Source organism: Mustela lutreola, chromosome 8 (assembly GCF_030435805.1).
Source record: "Mustela lutreola isolate mMusLut2 chromosome 8, mMusLut2.pri, whole genome shotgun sequence".
Classification (NCBI taxonomy): domain Eukaryota; kingdom Metazoa; phylum Chordata; class Mammalia; order Carnivora; family Mustelidae; genus Mustela; species Mustela lutreola.
In genome coordinates, this window is record NC_081297.1 from 64,595,693 (window position 1) to 64,616,252 (window position 20,560).

Below are 20,560 nucleotides of genomic sequence, written 5' to 3' on the forward strand. Positions count from 1 at the left end.
CCCCCTACTTGTGTTTCCTCTCTCGCTGTATCTCTCTGTCAAATAAATAAATAATTAAAATCTTTTAAAAAAAGAGATTTATATTTAGATTTCATAAAATTTGTAGTTGAAAAAGTATATTCACATATCAAGTTCTTCCAAACAAAGTTTTCTAATAATTGTATAACATTATTAGTTTTTAAATTTAAATTAGTTTAGTTTAATTAAAAATGTATTTCCTGTCACACTTGCCTTGTTATAGTTGCTCGGTAGCTCCATGTAGCACAGCTCTAGATAAACTCTTACATATATGCACCAGGAGGAATGTTCAGAAATGTTTGAAAGGCAAAATACTGCTAACAAACCAATACAAGAATGGACACGTAAGGGCGCCTGGGTGGCTCAGTGGGTTAAGCCACTGCCTTCGGCTCAGGTCATGATCCCAGGGTCCTGGGATCGAGTCCCGCATCGGGCTCTCTGCTCAGCGGGGAGCCTGCTTCCTCCTCTTTCTCTGCCTGCCTCTCTGCCTACTTGTGATCTCTGTCTGTCAAATAAACAAATAAAATCTTAAAAAAAAAAAAGAATGGACACGTAAATAAGTGTATTTTCACTATAAAAAACAGATGTTAGTGAAAATGAATGAACTACAGATATACACTTCAATATGGATAAACTGGAAAACTCAATGTTGAGGGGAATAAAGCAAGTCACAGAAGTATATAGAAAATCAAGACAGACAAAACTATGCTCTCTCTATTGTTTAGAGAAATGTGCGTGTGTAGGGGAGGCAAAACTTTATCCATTTTAGATTTTCAGCGAGGACTCTTTAAAAGACTAACTAAAGGGCGCCTGGGTGGCTCAGTGGGTTAAGCCGCTGCCTTCAGCTCAGGTCATGATCTCGGGGTCCTGGGATCGAGTCCCGCATCGGGCTCTCTGCTCAGCAGGGAGCCTGCTTCCCTCTCTCTCTCTCTGCCTGCCTCTCCATCTACTTGTGATTTCTCTCTGTCAAATAAATAAATAAAATCTTTTAAAAAAAAATAAAAAAAAATAAAAGACTAACTAAAGAAAAAGAGTTTATTAACAAGTGTAGTACACAGCATATAGAAGAAACCTTAAAAAAGAGTAACTCAAAGTGCTTATAGTAGCATCTTCAATAAAGAATAACACACTTGTGGAGAAATGACAGGACAAAGCAAAGCAATGGTGGCGAACTGCGGGAAGATATGGGAGAAAACTAATGGAGTGAGGCTTATTTGCCAATTCCTTCGGTAAAAAGAGTTTTATTCTGCCATTAGGCAGAAGAGAAGTAGGGTAGAGAGAACTCTTCCTGGATTTGCTGATGCTTAATTTCCTTCAGTTCAATAGGTTTTATGTCAAAGAGGCGTATTTTGGGGCACCATACTCTAGTTTCTCTCTGCTAAAACAAATTTCGACAACCAGGTGGTATAAACCAACTGACTTTTATTCTCTCACAGTTCGAGAGATCAAATGGCTGAAATGTGGGTCACTGGACTGAAATCAAGATGTCAGCAGGTTGCATTCTCTATGGACTCTCTCTCAGAGAGAACCCATTCCTTGCTCCTTTTAGCTTCTGGTGGCTATCAGCATTCCCTGGCTGTGGCCACTTCACTCCAATCTTCAAGGCCAGCAGCTTCACATCTCTCTTTGCCCCATCTTCACATTGAGCCTTCTCTGTATGATCTCAACTTCTGCCTCCCTCTTAGGAGGACACTTGAGATTACAATAGAGGTCACTGAGATAATTAAAAAACAGTCTCTCCACCTCAAGATCATTAATTTAATCACATCTGCAATGACTCTCTTTCCATATGAAGGAACATTTTGAACATTCCAGGAACTATGACCTGATACTTTTTGGGGACGGTCATCATTAAGTCTATTATAGTATTTAAAGTATAGAGAATAAAATTCAGGATAGTAGTTATCTCTGGGAATTAGGAAAGGGATACAGTTGATACGCGGGCAGGTGCACAGGAGCTTTTAAAAATATTCTGTTTCTCCAGCTGGACAATAGATACACAAGTGTTCATTTGGCTTTCTCCCGCATCTCAGGTTCTAAACTGCTTAGATTAGATGCTCAAATTATAGTGATTCCTCTACCCACTCCCTTACTCTGACTCTTTGACCCCTGTGGCACATAGTAAGTAACAGCCAGTAACACTTACCATAGGTAACACTACTGGATTTCATATAGTTTATCTAGGTATGGATGTCTTTTCCTTTATTCTGCTTGGGATTTAATGAGGCAACCAGGAAGCTCAGTTGGTTAAGCACCTGACTCTTGATTTGGGCTTAGGTCATTATCTCAGGGTCTTGAGAGCAAGCCCTGCATCAGGCTCTGCACTGAGCAGAGTCTGCTTAGGATTCTCCCTCTCCCTGCCTCTCTGGCCCTTCCCACTTGTGCTCTCTGTCTGTCTATAAATCAATCAATGAATCAATCAATATTTATTAATAAATAAATAAATAAAGACAAAACTAAATAGACAAGAAGACAACACTACGTGTGTTATTTGTCAGGGAGAGTGGGAGAGGGAGAAGAAGGCTTGCCGCTGAGCAGGGAGCCTGAAGTGGGGCTGGATCCCAGGACCCTGGAATCATGGCTTGAGCTGAAGGCAGACATTTAACAGGTGACCCACCCAGACACCCCTGAATAGGTACTATTCTTAATCCTATTTCATAGATTAGAAAAATGAGATCTTTGAGGCTTGCCTTAAAGTCATAGTTGTTATATGGTGGATACTTGAATCAAATCCAGATAGTTTGATTTTAATTCCTGTACAGTTTTTAATTGGACAATTTTTAAAAATTAAGAAAAAATTCATGTACAACAAAATTCATCCTTTTGGTGTCTTGTTCTGGGAGCTTTGACTAAGGCATACAGATGTGTAACCACAACCAAAATCCATATTTAAAATAGTTACTTCTCCTCAAAAAATTCTCCTGTGCCTTTTTGTTGTCAACTCCTCCACCACCCCCTGGCAGCCATTAGTTTTCTGTGCCTATAGTTTATAGTTTTCTCTTTCTTGAATGCTTTATAAATCGAATCACCCTATGTAGTCCTTTGAATCTGTTTTAGCATAAAATATTCATTCAGCAGTTGAAGGATATTTGGATTATTTCCAGTTTGGAGCAACTATGAATAAACCACAAACATTCATGCATTAGTTTTGGTATAAACATAAGTTTTCATTCCTCTTGAGTGAATACCTAGGAATGGTATTACTAAATCTTATGGAACCATAAGTTTATAAGAAATGACCAAACTGTTATCTTAAGTGGCTTAACTATTTTACATTCCCATCAGCAATATATGAGAGTTCCAGTTGTTTTATATCCTGTCTGTGCTGGGTATTGTTATCATTTACTTAGATCTTCTTTGATATCTTTCATCAATGTTTTGTATTTTTCAGTGTACAGATCTTTATTTTGTTAGATTTATTCCTACATATATCATGTTTTAGAGTTCTGTTAAATTTCAATTTCCAATTATTGGTAGTTATAGAAATACAGTTTTTATTTCTTTTTAAAGATTTATTTATTTTAGAGAGCACCAGCAGGATTGGCAGAGGGAGAGGGACAGAGAAAATCTCAAGCAGACTCCCTGCTGAGCACAGAGCTCAATTCAGTCAGGGCTCAATCCCACAACCCATGAGATTATGGCCTGAGCTAAAACCAAGAGTCAGATTCTCAACCAACTGCACCACCCAGGCACCCCTACAGTTTTGGTTTTTGTATACTGGTCTCCTAGCCTACGAACATGTTAATGATAGCTTTTTTGTAGACTCTTTGGGAGTTTTTATATAAATATTTTTGTCTATAAATAAAAATCATTTTATTTCTCCCTTTCAATCTTTTTCTTTTCAAAAGATTTTATTTATTTATTTGTCAGAGAGAGCGAGAGAGAGAGAGAGAGCACAGGCAGGTAGAGTGGCAGGAGGCGGAGGGAGAAGCAGGTTCCCCGCCAAGCAAGGAGCCCGATGCGGAACTTGATCCCAGGACACTGGGATCATGACCTGAGCCGAAGGCAGCCACCTAACCAACTGAGCCACCCAGGCATCCCACCCTTGCCAATCTTTATTCTTTTATTTATTTTTCTTATCTTATTGGAATAGGTAAGACCTTTATATAATGTTGAATATGTGATTAGAGCAGAATCCTTAGAGCACTTTTGAATTTCACCATTAAGTATGATGCTAACTATACACTTTTGGTAAATCTTTTTTTTTTTTTTAGAAGATTTTATTTATTTATTTGAGAGAGAGACACACCGTGAGAGAGGGAAACAAGCAGGGGGAGTGGGAGAGGGAGAAGCAGGCTTCCCATTGAGCAGGGAGACTGACGTGGGGCTTGATCCCAGGACCCTGGGATCCATGACCTGAGCTGAAGGCATACGCTCAATGACTGAGCCACCAGGTGCCCCTTTTTGTAAATCTCTTTATCATTGTATGTATATATATCATATTTTGTTTACCCATTCATTAATCACTGAGCCCTTGGGTTGTTTCCACCTCTATGCTATTGTGAGTAATGCTGCTATGAACATAGGAGGACAAACATTTGCTCAAATTCCTGTTTTAAATTCTTTATATATGTAGGGTGGAATTGTTGGATCATATGTAATTTAATTTTTAATGTTTTTGAGGAACCACTATACTGTTTTCCATAATAGCTGCACCATTTTATGTTCCCATTAACAGTGCACAAGAGTTCCAATTTTCTACATCCTCACCAACCTTTATTATTTTGGTTTTTTAAAATAATATCCATCCTAATGGGTACCTAATGGGTATCTCATTGTAGTTTTGATTTGCATTTCCTTAAAGATTATGATGTTAAGCTTCTTTCATATGCTTGTCATCCATTTGTATATCATTTTTGAATGCTTATTTACAGTCTTTGCCCATTTTGGGGGCACTTGCATGGCACATTTGGTTAAACATCCAACTCTTGGGTTCAGCTCAGGTTGTGATTTCAGGATTGTAAGATTTGGGCTCTGTGTCAGGCTCTGGACTCAGTGCAGAGTCAGCTTGAGACTCTCTCTGACCCTTCCCCTTCTCTAAAATAAATAAATCTCTAAATCCTTTGTCCATTTTCAAATTGAGTCATTATTTATTTTAATGTTGAGTTGTAGGAGTTCATTATGTATTATGGATATTAGCTCTTTACCAGAGATATGATTTGAAAATAATCTCTTCTATTCCATAGGTTGCCTTTTCAAACTGTTGATTGTGTCCTTTCATGCACAAAAGTTTTACATTTTATTTAGTCCAATTTATTTTTACTTTTATTGCCTGTGGTTTTGGTATCTAATCCAAGAAATCATTACCAAATCCAATATCATGAAGATTTTCCATCTATGTTTTCTTCTGCTTTATAATTTCAGATATTATGCTTAGGTTTTGTTGTTGTTATTGTTGTTTTGTTTTTTATCCCCTTTGAGTTGATTTTTGTATATGCTGTAAGGTAATTTTCCAACTTCATTCTTTTGCATGGATCTCCAGTTTTACCAACACCATTTGCTGAAAGACTGTTTTTCCCCCCCATTGAATGGTCTTGGCACCCTTATCAAAAATCATTTGAGGGGCATATAGTGGCTCAGTCAGTTGGCTATCCAACTCTTGGTTTTGGCTCCCGAGTCAAGATCTTGGGTTTGGAGGGTGGAGCTCTGTGTCAGGCTCTGAGCTCAGCAGGAAGTCTGATTGGGATTCTCTCTCTCTCTATCTCCCTCTGCCCGTCCCCCTGATCTCTTTCTCTCTCTCCCTCTCAAATGGATAATAAATCTTTTTAAAAACCATATGATCATATATGCAGAAGTCTATTCCCTTGGTCTATATATCTCTCTTTATGTCAATATACTGTTTTAATTACCATTGCTTTTGTACTAGGATTTAAAAATGACAAGTGTGTGCTTTCCAACTTTATTCTTCTTTCTCAAGACTATTTTGGGCATTCAGAGTCCCTTGAGACTCTATACAAATTTTAGAATGGATTTTTCTACCTCTGCAAAAATTACTATTGAAAATTTTTTTCATTTTATTTCTTTTCAGTGTTCCAGCATTCATTGTTTATGTACCATACCCAGTGCTCCATGCAGTATGTGCCCTCCATAATACCCACCACTAGGCTCACCCAATCCCCCACTCCTCTCCCCTCCAATACCCTCAGTTTGTTTCTCAGAGTCCACAGTGTCTCATGGTTTGTCTTCTCCTCTGATTTCTGCACAGCAAAGGAAACAGTCAACAAAACAAAGAGGCAATCCACAGAATGGGAGAAGATATTCACAAATGACACTACAAAGGGTTGATATCCAAGATCTACAAAGAACTCCTCAAACTCAATACACACAAAACAGATAATCACGTCAAAAAATGGGCAGAAGACATGAACAGACCTTCTCCAATGAAGACATACAAATGGCTAACAGACACATGAAAAAATGTTCATCATCATTAGCCATCAGGGAGATTAAAATCAAAACCACATTGAGATACCACCTTACATCAGTTAGAGTGGCCAAAATTAACAAGACAGTAAACAACATGTGTTGGAGAGGATGTGGAGAAAGAGGAACCCTCTTACACTATTGGTGGGAATGCAAGTTGGTGCAACCACTTTGGAAAACAGTGTGGAGATTACTTAAGAAATTAAAAACAGAGCTTCCCTATGACCCTGCAATTGCACTACTATGTATTTACCCCAAAGTTACTGATGGAGTGAAAAGAAGGGCCATCTGTACCCCAATGTTCATAGCAGCAATGGCCACAGTCACCAAACTGTGGAAAGAACCAATATGCCTTTCAACGGACAAATGGATAAAGAAGAATACTATAGGGGCGCCTGGGTGGCTCAGTGGGTTAAGCCTCTGCCTTTGGCTCAGGTCATGATCTCAGGGTCTTGTGATCGAGCCCCGCGTCGGGCTCTCTGCTCAGTGGGAGTCTGCTTCCCCTCTCAATCTCTCTCTGCCTGCCTCTCTGCCTACCTGTGATCTCTGTCTGTCAAAATAAATAATAAATAAAAAATATAAAAAAAAAAAAAAAAAAGAAGAATACTATAGAAATTTTAATAGGGATTGCATTAAATATGTCAGTTTTGGTAGTATTGATGTCTTATATTAAGTCTTTTAACCCATGAACACAGAATGTCTTTCCACTTATTTGTGTTTCCTTTAATTTCTTCTGAACATTTTGTGGTGAAAATTATAAGGGTACAAGTTTTCCATCTCCTTGATTAAGTTTATTAAGTATTTTATTCTTTTGATACTATTGTAAATGGATTTGTTTTCTTAATTTCCTTTTCAGATTGTTCATTGTTGGTGTTTTTTTTTTTTTAAAGATTTTATTTATTTATTTATTTGACAGAGAGAAATCACAAGTAGATGGAGAGGCAGACAGAGAGAGACAGAGGGAAGCAGGCTCCCCACTGAGCAGAGAGCCCGATGCGGGACTTGATCCCAGCACCCTGAGATCATGACCCGAGCCGAAGGCAGCGGCTTAAACCACTGAGCCACCCAGGCGCCCCTCATTGTTGGTGTTTAACAACACAATTGATTTTTGCATGTGATTTCATATCCCACAACTTTGGCTGAATTCATTTACCAGTTCTAACAGTTTTCTTCCCCCTCCAGATAATTTGCATTTTATTTTTTAAATTTTATTTTATTTAAATCCAATTAATTAACATATAGTGTATTATTAGTTTCAGAGGTAGAGTTCAGTGATTCGTTGGTTGCATATAACACTCAGTGTTCTTTACATCACATGCCCTCCTTAATACCCATCACCCAGTTACCCCATCCCCTCCAACTACCTCTCCTTCTGCAACCCTCAGTTTGTGTCCTATAGTTAAGAGTCTCTTATGGTTTGTCTCCCTCTGATTTCATCTAATTTTATTTTTCCCTCCCTTCCCCTATGATTCTGTTTTGTTCCTTAAATTCCACATATGAGTGAAATCATATGATAATTGTCTTTCTCTCACTAGAGGGTACCATAATACCATCTAGTTCCATCCACATAATTTCAAATGGTAAGATATCATTTTTTCTGATGTCTAATATCCCATTTTATATATATATATAGAAAGAAAGAGAGAGAGATATCTCACATCTTTATCCATTCTTCTGTTGATGGACATTTGACAAAATACAGCATTATTTCTTGATTAAAACTCTCTGCAGTGTAGGGATAGAAGGAATATACCTCAATATCATAAAACCCATATACAAAAAGCCCACAGCAAACATCACTCTCAATGGGAACAAACTGAGGGCTTTTCTGCTAAGGTCAGGAATATGACAGGGATGTCAACTCTCACCACTGCTGTTCAATATAGTACTCAGCAATCAGACAACAAAAAGAAATAAAAGGCATCCAAATCAGCAAAGACGTAGTCAAACTCTCACTCTTCACAGATGACATGATACTCTATGTGGAAAACCCAAAGACTCCACGCAAAAATTGCTAGATCTCATTCAGGAATTCAGCAAAGTGGCAAGATATAAAATCAATGCATAGAAATCAGCTGCATTTCTATACACTGAGACAGAAGAAAGAAAAATTAAGGAATTGATCCCATTTACAATTGCTCCAAAAATGATATCTAGAAATAAATCTAAAAAGAGGTAAAGGATCTGTACTCTGCAAACCATAAAACACTTATGAAAGAAGTTGAGAAAAGTTGAGATAGAATTGCAATTGTAAATGGGATCAATTCCTTAATTTTTCTTTCTTCTGTCTCAGTGTATAGAAATGCAGCTGATTTCTATGCATTGATTTTATATCTTGCCACTTTGCTGAATTCCTGAATGAGATCTAGCAATTTTTGCGTGGAGTCTTTGGGTTTTCCACATAGAGTATGATAGAAGTTGAGATGGAAAAACATTCCATGCTCATGGATTGGAAGAACAAATATTGTTAAAATGTCTATGTTACCCAGAGCAATCTACACATTCAATGCACTCCCTAACAGTTTTTTTCATGTGTGTCATCTTTAGGGTTTTCTACATATAAGAGCCTATCATCTGAAAACAGATATAATTTTATTTTCTCCTTTCCAATTTGGATGTCTTTTATTAATTTTTTTCTTGCCTAATTGTTCTGGCTAACTTGGAGTAATATGTTGACTAGAAGTGGTGAAAGTGGGCATCCTTGCCTTGTTCCTGACTTCAGAGAAAACCTTTCAGTCTCTCACTATTGAGACTCTTACCTCTGGGTTTTTCTTTATCTTTATTTAAAGAAAGATTTATTTATTTTAGAGAAAGACTGCATAAGCAGGGGGAGGGGCAGAGAGAGAGGAAGACAAGCAGATTCCCTGCTGAGCAGGGACACCCCCCCACACACACAACGTGGGGCTCAATCCCAGGACCCTGAGATCATGACCAGAGCTGAAACCAAGAGGTACATAACTGATCTAGCCACTCAGGTGTGCCTCTGGATTTTTCATATATATTCTTTATCATATTCAGGAAGTTTCTATCGATTCCTAGTTTTTTTTCTATGTTTTTATCATGAAAAGGTGTTGAATTTTGTAAATGCTTTTTCTGCATCAAGTGAAATGATCACGTGGTGTTGTTCCTAGCATTCTGTTAATTTGGTATATTTCATTGATTGGCTTTCATATGTTGAACCATTCTTGCATTCCAGGAATAAATCCCAATTACCCATAATATATAATTCTTTTAATGTGCTGTTGAATTCTGTTTGAGAGTATTTTGTTGAGGATTTTTGCATCAATATTCATCAGGTATGTTGATCTATAGCTTTCTTTTCTCCTCTCTCTTTCTTCTTTCCTTCTCTTCCTTTTCTCCTTTCCTTCCATCCTTCTCTCTTCCTTCCCTCCCTCCATTTCCTTTCCTTTCCCTCCCTTCCCTTCCCTTCCTTTTCTTCATTTGTTCTTTTTGTAGTGTCTTTATCTGGCCATGGTATCAGGCCTTCAAAGAATGAGTTCAGAATTGCTACTGCCTTTTTAGTTTTCTGGAAGAATTTTTGAGGACTTGGTATTTTTTTCCCCTTCATCACTGTGCTATGGGTTAGCTTGTAGTGTTATTTTTCATCACTTGGCTTATCCAACTTTGTGTCCACCCTTCTGTGCTCTTGACAAATTATTTGCTGCAATTACACCTCCCTCCCTTGATCCCTCCCTTCCTTCCTATCTTTTGCATCATCTCTGTTTCTAATTGCAATATTTCCAGCACCTAAATACCTGATTATTTCTTTTCTATGATGGGTTTGCAAAATCCAAATCTTACTCTTTTTAAAAAAGATTTATTTATTTATTTTGACAGAGAGAGATCACAAATAGGCAGAGAGGCAGGCAGATAAAGAAGGGGAAGCAGGCTCCCCGCTGAGCAGAGAGCCGGATGCTGGCCGATCCCATGACCTTGAGACCATGACCTGAGCTGAAGGCAGACGCTTTAACCCACTGAGCCACCCAGGCGCCCCCCAAATCTCACTCTTATTGTAACCAAACTGAAAGGGTAATAGAGTTGGAAAAGGTGGGAGTGGTGGTTCATCATCTATCAGATTCACTGTTTCCTTTTGAAATATTTTAACATCCGTTTCATTCCTGAGGAAAAATTCATAGATAAAATATCTATACTCATACTTTAAATAATTAATATTAGTGTGAGGGTAAATAAAATGAGAGTAATTTCTTTCTTTTTTTAGGGAAGTAATTTCTTTTTTTTAAAATTTTTTATTTCTTTTCTGCATAACAGTATTCGTTGTTTTTGCACCACACCCAGTGCTCCATGTAATATGTGCCCTCCCTAACACCCACCACCTGGTTCCCCCAACCTCCCACCCCCGCCCCTTCAAAACCCTCAGATTGTTTTTCAGAGTCCGTAGCTCTCATGGTTCACCTCCCCTTCCAATTTCCCTCAACTCCCTTCTCCTCTCCATCTCCCCTTGTCCTCCATGCTATTTGTTATGCTCCACAAATAAGTGAAACCATATGATAATTGACTCTCTCTGCTTGACTTATTTCACTCAGCATAATCTCTTCCAGTCCCGTCCATGTTGCTACAAAAGTTGGGTATTCATCCTTTCTGATGGAGGCATAGTGTATATGGACCACATCTTCCTTATCCATTCATCCGTTGAAGGGCATCTTGGTTCTTTCCACAGTTTGGCGACCGTGGCCATTGCTGCTATAAACATTGGGGTAAAGATGGCCCTTCTTTTCACTACATCTGTATCTTGGAGGGAAGTAATTTCTAATAACAGGCAATTTAGGTCAAACTTCACTGGAAGACATAATAAGGAAATAAACAGAGGCTTATACCTACATGTAGAATAAACCAAAGTGAAAGCTACAAATGTGGGTTGATACAAATCCATTTGTTGAAGAGACTGTCTTTTCCCATTGCATATTCTTTCCCACTTTGTTAAAGATAATCGACCATATATTTGTGGGTTTATTTCTGGGCTTTCTATACTGTTCCATTGACCCATGTGTCTATTTTTATTCCAGCATCATACCATTTTTATTACTACAGCTTTATTTTTTAAAAGATCTTATTTACTTTTCTGAGAGAGAGAGCTAGAGAGCACAAACAGGGGGAGCAGCAGAGGAAGAGGGAGAAGCAGGCTCCCTGCTCAGGACCCTGGGATCACAACTTGAGCTATAGTCAGACACTTAACTGACTGAGTCACCCAGGCACCCCACTATAGCTTTATAGTGTAACTTAAAATCTGAACTTTTACTCCCTGCTTTGTTCTTCTTTCTCAAGTTTGCTTTGGTTAGGTAGGGTCTTTTGTGGTTGCATACAAATTTTAGTATTATTTATTCTGGTTCTGTGAAAAATGCTATTGTTTTAAAAGAATTAATAAAATTGATAAACCCCTGGCCAGACTTATCAAAAAGAAAAGAGAAAGGACCCAAATAAATAAAATCATGAATGAAAGTGGAGAGATTACAACCAACACCAAAGAAATACAAACAATTATAAGAACATATTATGAGCAACTCTACGCCAACAAATTTGACAATCTGGAAGAAATGGATGCATTCCTAGAGACATATAAACTACCACAACTGAACCAAGAAGAAATAGAAAACCTGAACAGACCCGTAACCAGTAAGGAGATTGAAACAGTCATCAAAAATCTCCAAAAAAAAAAAAAAAAAAAAAAAAAAAAAAGCTATTGTTATTTGATAGGGACTGAACTGACTCTGTAGACTGCTTGTGTAGTATGGACATTTCAACAATATTAATTCTTCCAATACATGAACATGAAATATCTTTCCATTTATTTGTGCCATCAATTTATTTCATGAATGTTTTAAAGTATTCAGAATGGGGGTGCCTGGGTGGCTCAGTGTGTTGGGCCTCTGCCTTAGGCTCTGGTTGTGGTCTCAGGGTCCTGGGATTGAGCCCCGCATTGGGCTCTCTGCTGGGCAGGGAGCCTGCTTCCTCCCCTCTCTCTCTGCCTGCCTCTCTGCCTACTGGTGATCTCTTTGTCAAATAAATAAATAAGATCTTTAAAAAAAATAAAGTTTTCAGAATAAAAACTTCTTTCACCTCTTTGATTAAGTTTATTCATAGGTATTTTATTCTTTTCCACAATTGTAAAATGGGACTGTTTTCTTATCTCTTTTTCTGCTACTTCATTATTAGTCTATAAAAATGTTACCATTTTCTGGGTATTAATTTTGTATCCTGCAAATTACTCAGTTCATTTAGTACTTCTAATAGATTTTCTAATAGAGTCTTTAAGGTTTTCTATAAATAGTTTCATGTCATCTGTAAATGTGACAGTCTAATTTCTTCCTTACCAATATAGGTACCTCGTTTCTTTTTCTTGTCTGATTGCTGTGGCTAAGACTTCCAGTACTATGTTGAATAAAAGTGGTGAGAGCGAACTCCCTTAGAGGAAAAGCCCTCAGTTTTTCACTTTTGAATATAATGTTGACTGTGGGTTTTCATATATGGTTTTTATTATATTGAGGTTTGTTCCCGCTAATCCCACTTTGTTGAGAGTTTTTAATAAACAGATGTTCAATTAAGTCAACAAATTGAGAATTTATTAATATATCCCCCTTCTGATTCTTATAGGCCATTAACATGCAGCTGGCTGACATAATGCTTAATGTACAGCGGATAATAAATCGCTACACTCTTGATGAGAATGTGCACTCTGGAAGAAAAATATCCATTACAGAATATAAGAAACGGAGAGTAAATTTCATGGAAAAAATAGTTACTTGTGCTAAGAATGTTGAAATTAGAGAAAAGACTCTTGTGTACATACTGGCCTGGTTGGAAGAATGGAGTAAGTTTCCAGAGGTGGCTCAAAGGAAAACCATGAAGTTAATGAAAAAGCTAGAGAAAAGGATCTATAAATTATAAAGGGTTAATCAGACTAAAGACTAAGGAGGTTATTGAGAAAACAGTTATCCACTGTTTCAGTAAGCATAAAATAAGAAAAATATAGTCCTGTTCACTTAATGCCAGCTATTCTGGACTCTTTGCTTTTTCCTTCAAGCATGCCAGCATGCCCCTGCCCAGTGTCTTTATGCTTACTATTCCTTTGCCTGGAACACTATCTACAAGTAGGCATGTGGCTCATCCTCTGCTTATATCTCACTTTAAAATGGTATGTTCTCTGACCATCTCCATTTCCTACTCCTTGACACTGTACATTACTCTTTACTCTTTATTTTCATCTGTAGCATTTCTTACCATCTGACAACCTATATAACTAATTTTTGTCTCTCTCCTTCCACTAGCATGCAAGCAGTATGAAGTCAGGAAATTTCATTTAGTGCAGTACTCTCAGCATCTAGAACAATACATGACAAAAGAGATATTGGTTGAATGAAAGAATGAATAACCTTAGAATATAAAAAAGGAAATGTCATTTAGTTGCAAGAAATATCGTGTAATGAGGGTCTTAAAATACTAAATAACTTATGAAAGGAGTTAATTGGGTTTAGTTACTCAATATTAAAGCACATGTTCACATTTTTAGATACCAGAGTATTTTCATGTCCAAGATTTACTGTTCAGGTTTCTATTCCAAGTCTCTTTATTTCATAGAGATCCAAGATTTACTGTTCAGGTTTCTATTCCAAGTCTCTTTTTCATTTCTTCATAGAGAAAAGCTTCAGAATAGCAATAAGTGGGCGCCTGGGTGGCTCAGTGGGTTAAGCCGCTGCCTTCGGCTCAGGTCATGATCTCAGGGTCCTGGGATCGAGTCCCGCATCGGGCTCTCTGCTCAGCGGGGAGCCTGCTTCCTCCTCTCTCTCTGCCTGCCTCTCTGCCTACTTGTGATCTCTCTCTGTCAAATAAATAAATAAAATCTTTAAAAAAAAAAAAAAAAAAGAATAGCAATAAGTATGAGATACCTACATTCCCTAATACTATAATATGGAGTAGTTAGCCAATATTATAAACTTATATAGTTATAATTATTTTTCTGCACAAAAGCTTTTTTTTTTTTTTACTCTCTTCAAGATGCAATTTTGTCTGAGATGACTGCAACTGATATTGAGGAACACCACCACTGGATAGCACAAATGGAGTTTTTACCAGAAATGTTCAAAGCTATTGAGAACAATGTCAAGTTACTGTGTAGAATTAGTGTATTTTTGTTTGAAGAAAAGAAGAGACAAAAGAGAAAAACAGGTAAGGGTGCTTGAAGACATTGGAAACATATTTGACTTTTTCTAAAAAATGGGTTTATTAAGGTACAATTTATATACCATAAAACTCACATATGTTAAGTGTACAATTCAATGACTTTTAGTAAATTTAGAGTTGTATAACTCTCACTACAATTCAATTTTAGAACATTTCCTTCATCTCATAAATATCCCTCACACCAAGTTGCAGTCAATCCTCATTCCCACTTCAATCCCAGACATGCACCAACCTATTTCATTTCAATAGGTTTGCCTTTTTTGGATGTTTCATAAGATGGAATCATATTATATGTATTTTTTAAAAATATCTGGTTTCGGGGCACCTGGGTGGCTCAGTGGGTTAAGCTTCTGCCTTCAGCTCAGGTCATGATCTCAAGGTCCTGGGATTGAGCCCCGCATTGGGCTTTCTGCTTAGCAGGGAGCCTGTTTCCCATCTCTCTCTGCCTGCCTCTCTGCCTGGTTATGATCTCTCTCTCTCTCTGTCAAATAAATAAATAAAATATAAAAAAATAAAATATATGGTTTCTTTTACTTAACATAATGGTTTTGAAATTCAGCCATGTTAAAGGATACCTTTGTGGTATCCTATTCTTTCTATTACCAATTGTATCTCACTATTTGCATACACATTTTGCTTACCTACTCACCAGTTCATGGACACTGGAATGTTTCTACATTTGACTTTTATGAATGCTGCTATGAAAACACTTGTATAAGTCTTTGTGTGGATGTATGTTTTCATTTCTTTTGGGTCGATACCCAGGAGTAGAATTTCTGGGTCATTTATCAATTGCTGGTAAACTTATGCTTAACGTTTTAAGAAATTGTTAACTTATTGCCCAAGTGACAACGCCATTTTACATTCCCATTAGCAATGTATTAAAGTTCTGGTTTCTCCACATCTTCAATAACATTTGCGATGGTTTTTTTAGTATAACCTTTCTAAGAGGTGTGAAGTGGTATCCCATTGTGGTTTTAAATTGCATTTCCCTAAAGACTAATGATGTTGAGCATCTTTTCAGGTGCTTATTAGCCATTCTTATATTTATTTTGATGAAATGATTATTCAAATATTTACCTGTTTTTTTGTTGAATTTTAAGAGTCCTTTATATATTCTGGATACAAGTCCTTTATCAGACATGTGACTTTTCAGCGGGCCTAGGTGGCTCAGTTTGTTAAGCATCTGCCTTTGGCTTGGGTCATGATCCTAGGATCCTGGGAATGAGCACTGTATTGGGCTCCCTGCTCAGTGGGGAGTCTGCTTCTCCCTCTCCCTCTGCTCCTCCCACTGCTTGTGTTCTCACTTTCTTGCTCTCTCAAATAAATAGATAAAATCCTTTCAAAAATGTGATTTTCAAATATTGTCTCTCAATTTGTGGTTTGTCTTTTCACTTTCTTAATGGGGTCTTTGAAGCTCAGTGGTGTTTGATTTTGATGACGTCAAATCAATATATCAATGTTTTCTTTTATGGATCAGGGTTTTAGTGTTGTATTAAAAACTTGTATCAGTCAGTGTTCAACCAGAGAAGCAGAACCACTAGGAAATTATATATTATCTATCTACCCATTACAAGGTATTTTGGGGAATGTACTTTGCATTCTTTCAGTCCTTTTAAATTTATCATTACTTGCTTTATAACATACCATATAGTCTATCCTAGAGAATGTTCTGTGTGTGCTTGAAAAGAATATATATTTAGCTGTTGTTGGGTGGAGTTTCTATAGTTTATTTATACTGTTATTTTAGTCTTCAAATACATCCTTGCTGATTTTCTGTCTAGCTGTTCTATTGTAGAGAGTGGGATATCGAACTTTCCAACTATTATTATTGAGTTGTCTACTTCTCCCTTAATTCTGTCAGTTTTTGCTTCTTGTATTTTAAGGCTCTGTTATTGGGTGTATATTATCTTTATAATTGTGATAGCTTCCTGATGAACTGAACTGCTTCTTCTTCTTCTTCTTCTTCTTATTGTTATTATTATAAAATGTCCCTCATTGTCTCTAGAAACATTTTTTGTCTTAAGTCTATTGTGTTTGATATAAGCATATTCTCTCCAGCTCCCCTGTGGTTACTGTTTGTAAGGTTGACTCCAAGATGTGTTGCTTATGTGTTGCTTATAGTTAGATCCTGTCAGCTTCGAAATATATATATATATATATACACACAAATACATATATATATTATAGTAAATTTAGTAAATTGAGTTTATAGCAAATTTGACAAAAGTTAAGCATATATTATATAGTAAATAAATAAATATACACACACACATATACACACATAAAATTTGGCAATCTTGGGGTGCCTGGGTGGCTCAGTGGGTTAAGCCTCTGCCTTCGGCTCAGGTCATGATCCCAGGATCCTGGGATCAAGCCCCACATTGGGCTCTCTGCTCAGCGGGGAGCCTGCTTCTCTCTCTGCCTGCCTCTCTGCCTGTCAAATAAATAGATAAAATCTTAAAAAAAAATTTGGCAATCTTTCACTTATGATTGGAATGTTTGATTCATTCAAATTTAATGTAATTATTGATATGGTTGGATTTACACCCACCAAGTTCCTGTTTGTTTTTCATGTCTCATCTCTTCTGTTCCCCTGTTGTTCTTTTACTACCTTCTGTGTTAAATATTTTTTATTGTTCCATTTTATTTATTTTTTAAAAATTTTATTTATTTATTTGACAGACAGAGATCACAAGTAGGCAGAGAGGCAGGTAGAGGGAGAGAGGAGGAAGCAGGCTCCCTGCTCAGTAGAGAGCCTGATGTGGGGCTCCATCCCAGGACCCTGGGATCATGACCTGAGCTGAAGGCAGAGGCTTTAACTCACTGTGCCACCCAGGCACCCCTATTGTACCATTTTAATTCCATTTTCCTCCTATATTGTTGGAGTAATTTCCTTGTAGTTGCTCTAAGGGATTGCTGTATACATCATAAATTATCACAATTATCACTAAGATTAGTACTAACTTAATACAGGCAAAATATAGAATCTTTGCTCCAATAGCTCCATTCTCTTCCCCTCCTTTGTGCTTTGTCATATATATTACATGTATGTATCATAAGCCCAACAATATATATACCATAAGCCCAACAATATAGTTTCATAATCATTGGCTTTAAAAAAAATTTTTAAGAAGATTTTACTTATTTATTTGACAGGCAGAAGTCACAAGTAGGCAGAGAGGCAGGCAGAGAGAGAGAGGAGGAAGCAGGCTTTTTGATGGCTGAGTAATATTCCATTGTATACATATATACCACACCTTCTTTATCCATTCATCAGTTGACAGAAATTTGGGCACTCTCCATAATTTGGCTATTGTCAATAATGCTGCAATAAGCATCATGGTGCATGCGCCCCTTCAAATCACTATTTTTGTATCCTTTGGGTAAGTGCCTAGTAGTACAGTTGCTGGATAGTGGGGTAGTTCTATTTTTAAGTTTTTGAGGAACTTCTATACTGTTTTCCAGAGTGGCTTAACCAGTTTGCAATTCTCTAATGATAGACAACACTGAGTATCTTTTCATATCCTTAGTTGTCATCTGTATGTCTTATTTCTTATCTTCATTTAAAAAGTTAATTGTACATTCATGGTACTTTGAAAAAAAATTATTTCAGGGAATGGATGTAATAGACATTTCATAACACATTTAGAGAAGTGCTGAAAACACATGCATTAACTATGGATATGTAAGTGTTCACTTGCAAGTTACTTTGACAGGAGCGTGTTATTTCCATGAATAATGTAATATATTTAGAGAACTATTTAAAAACATATGTAATGGGGGCCTGGGTGGCTCAGTGGGTTAAAGCCTCTGCCTTTGGCTCAGGTCCTGGGATTGAGCCCTATATCGGGCTCTCTGCTCAGCGGGGAGCCTGCTTCCCTTTCTCTCTCTCTGCCTGCCTCTCTGCCTGCTTGTGATCTCTGTCAGTTGAATAAATAAATAAAATCTTAAAAAAAAAAAAAAGAAAACATATGCAATAAGAATGGTTACAAGAGGGGCACCTGGGTGGCTCAGTGGGTTAGGCCTCTGCCTTTGGCTCAGGTCATGATCTCAGGGTCCTGGGATTGAGCCCTGCATCAGGCTCTCTGCTCTCTGCTTCCCCCCCCCCCGCCCGCCACCTGCCTTTCTGCCTACTTGCAATCTCTCTCTGTCAAATAAATAAATAAATAAAATCTTTCTTTAAAAAAAAGAGCTGTATATGCATACTACTTTGAGAAGGGTGTTATTTCAGGGAATGGGTGTAATAGAAATCTGTAATGCATTTAGGGAAGTGTTAAAAGACACATGCAATGTGGATGGTTATGAGAGTTGCATGTGCATGCTACTTTGGGAAAAGTGTTATTTCAGGGAATGGATGTCTTACCTTTATTTTTTGAAGAGTAGTTATCCTGGATATAGAACTCTTGGTTAGCAGAATTATTCTTTCAGCACTTTGAATCTGTCATCTCACTGTTTTCTGGCCTCTATTGTTTCTAATAAGTAGTAAGCTGTTAAATTGACTATGGTTCCCCTGTACTTTGATGTTTGAGTCTCCTTTGATTGTGATAAGTCTTTTTTTTTTTTTTTTTTTGCTTTAAAGACTCTTTGTGTAGCTTTCAATAATTTGACTATGATGTATCTAGGTATGGATCTTTTTAATGTTTATCTTACAGTTCAATGAGCCACTTGAATGTGAGGATTAATTTGAGATGATTTGGCCATTATTTTTTCCCCAATATATTTTTTAAGATTGGGGGTTAGAGTGAGAGGAAGAAGCAAATGCTCCCCCTGAATGCGGAGTCTGATGCAGGGCTCAACCCTAGGATTCTGAGATCATGACCTGAGCTGAACTCAGATGCTTAACAGACAGAGCCACCCAGAAGCCCATACTTCCTCAATATTTTTAATGCCCCCCGCTCTTCTTCTGGGACTTCTATCACTTGTACAATAGTATGTTTGATGGTGTCCCATAGGTCTTTGAGGCTTTGTTCATTTTTTAAAAATTCTTTTTCCTCCCTGGTCTTCCGATTAGACAATCTTTACTAATCTGGTGTCAAATTTGCTGGTTATTTTCTTCTGCCATTTCAAATCTACTATTGAGCCCTTTTGGTAAATTTTTCATTTCAATTATTGCACTTTGCAAGTCTAAATTTTCCATTTGGTTTTTCTAATTTCCATCTCTTTACTGATGTGCTCTATTTGATGATAATTGCCACTGTATTTTTCCTTTATTTTAAAATTTGCCTTCCTTTAGTTCTTTGAACATAGTTATAATTCTTCTTTCAAAGTCTTTTCAAAGTCTTTTTCAAAGCAACATCTGCTCCCCTCCCAATCCCTGAGAAAATTTCTACTAACTGCTTTTATCCTCTGTGTATAGGTTGCACTTTTGTTTCTCTGCATGCTCCTTTTATGTTAAAAACTGAGCATTTTAGGGGCACCTGGGTGGCTCAGTCAATTGAGTGCCTGACTCTTTGATTTCACCTCAAATCATGATCTCAGGGTTGTGAGACCAAGCACCATGTCGGGCTCCTCACTGGGCAGAGAGCCTGCCTGAGAGTCTCTCCGTTTGACCCTCCCCACCTCTAAAAAAACGTGGACATTTTAGATAACATATTATAGCAACTTTACTTTTTAAATTTTTTTAGATTTTATTTGTTTATTTGAGAGAGAGAGAGAGCATGAGCAGGAGGTGGGGGCAGAGGGAGAAGCAGGCTCCCCACTGATCAGGGAGCCCAATGCAGGGCTTGATCTCAGCACACTGAGATCATGACCAGGGCTGAAGGCAGACAGACATTACACTGACTGAGCATTATAGCAACTTTAGATTCTGATTTTCCCTATAACCTCCAGGGTTTCTTTTTGTCACTTTTTTGGTTTTTTAGTGACTTCCCTAGACTAATTCAGTGGAGTCTGTCTCCCCAACAATGTGCAGTCACTGATA

General features: G+C 37.4%; 2 protein-coding genes across 3 annotated transcripts in view; one reads left to right on the forward strand and one right to left on the reverse strand.

The window, feature by feature from the left end:
- LARP4 (La ribonucleoprotein 4) overlaps positions 1-20,560 on the reverse strand; it is a 211,034-nt gene that overhangs the window by 114,177 nt on the left and 76,297 nt on the right. The gene's annotated exons all lie outside the window — the stretch shown is intronic.
- Positions 1-20,560, forward strand: part of FAM186A (family with sequence similarity 186 member A) — a 77,238-nt gene that overhangs the window by 30,134 nt on the left and 26,544 nt on the right. Inside the window, exons 2-3 of one of the 2 annotated variants that reach the window (XM_059185363.1) lie at positions 13,051-13,267; positions 14,452-14,622. The exons of the other annotated variant lie outside the window; for it this stretch is intronic. Coding sequence (XP_059041346.1) covers positions 13,051-13,267; positions 14,452-14,622 — 388 coding nt within the window. The remainder of the gene's footprint in view (positions 1-13,050; positions 13,268-14,451; positions 14,623-20,560) is intronic. 2 annotated transcript variants of the gene reach the window in all.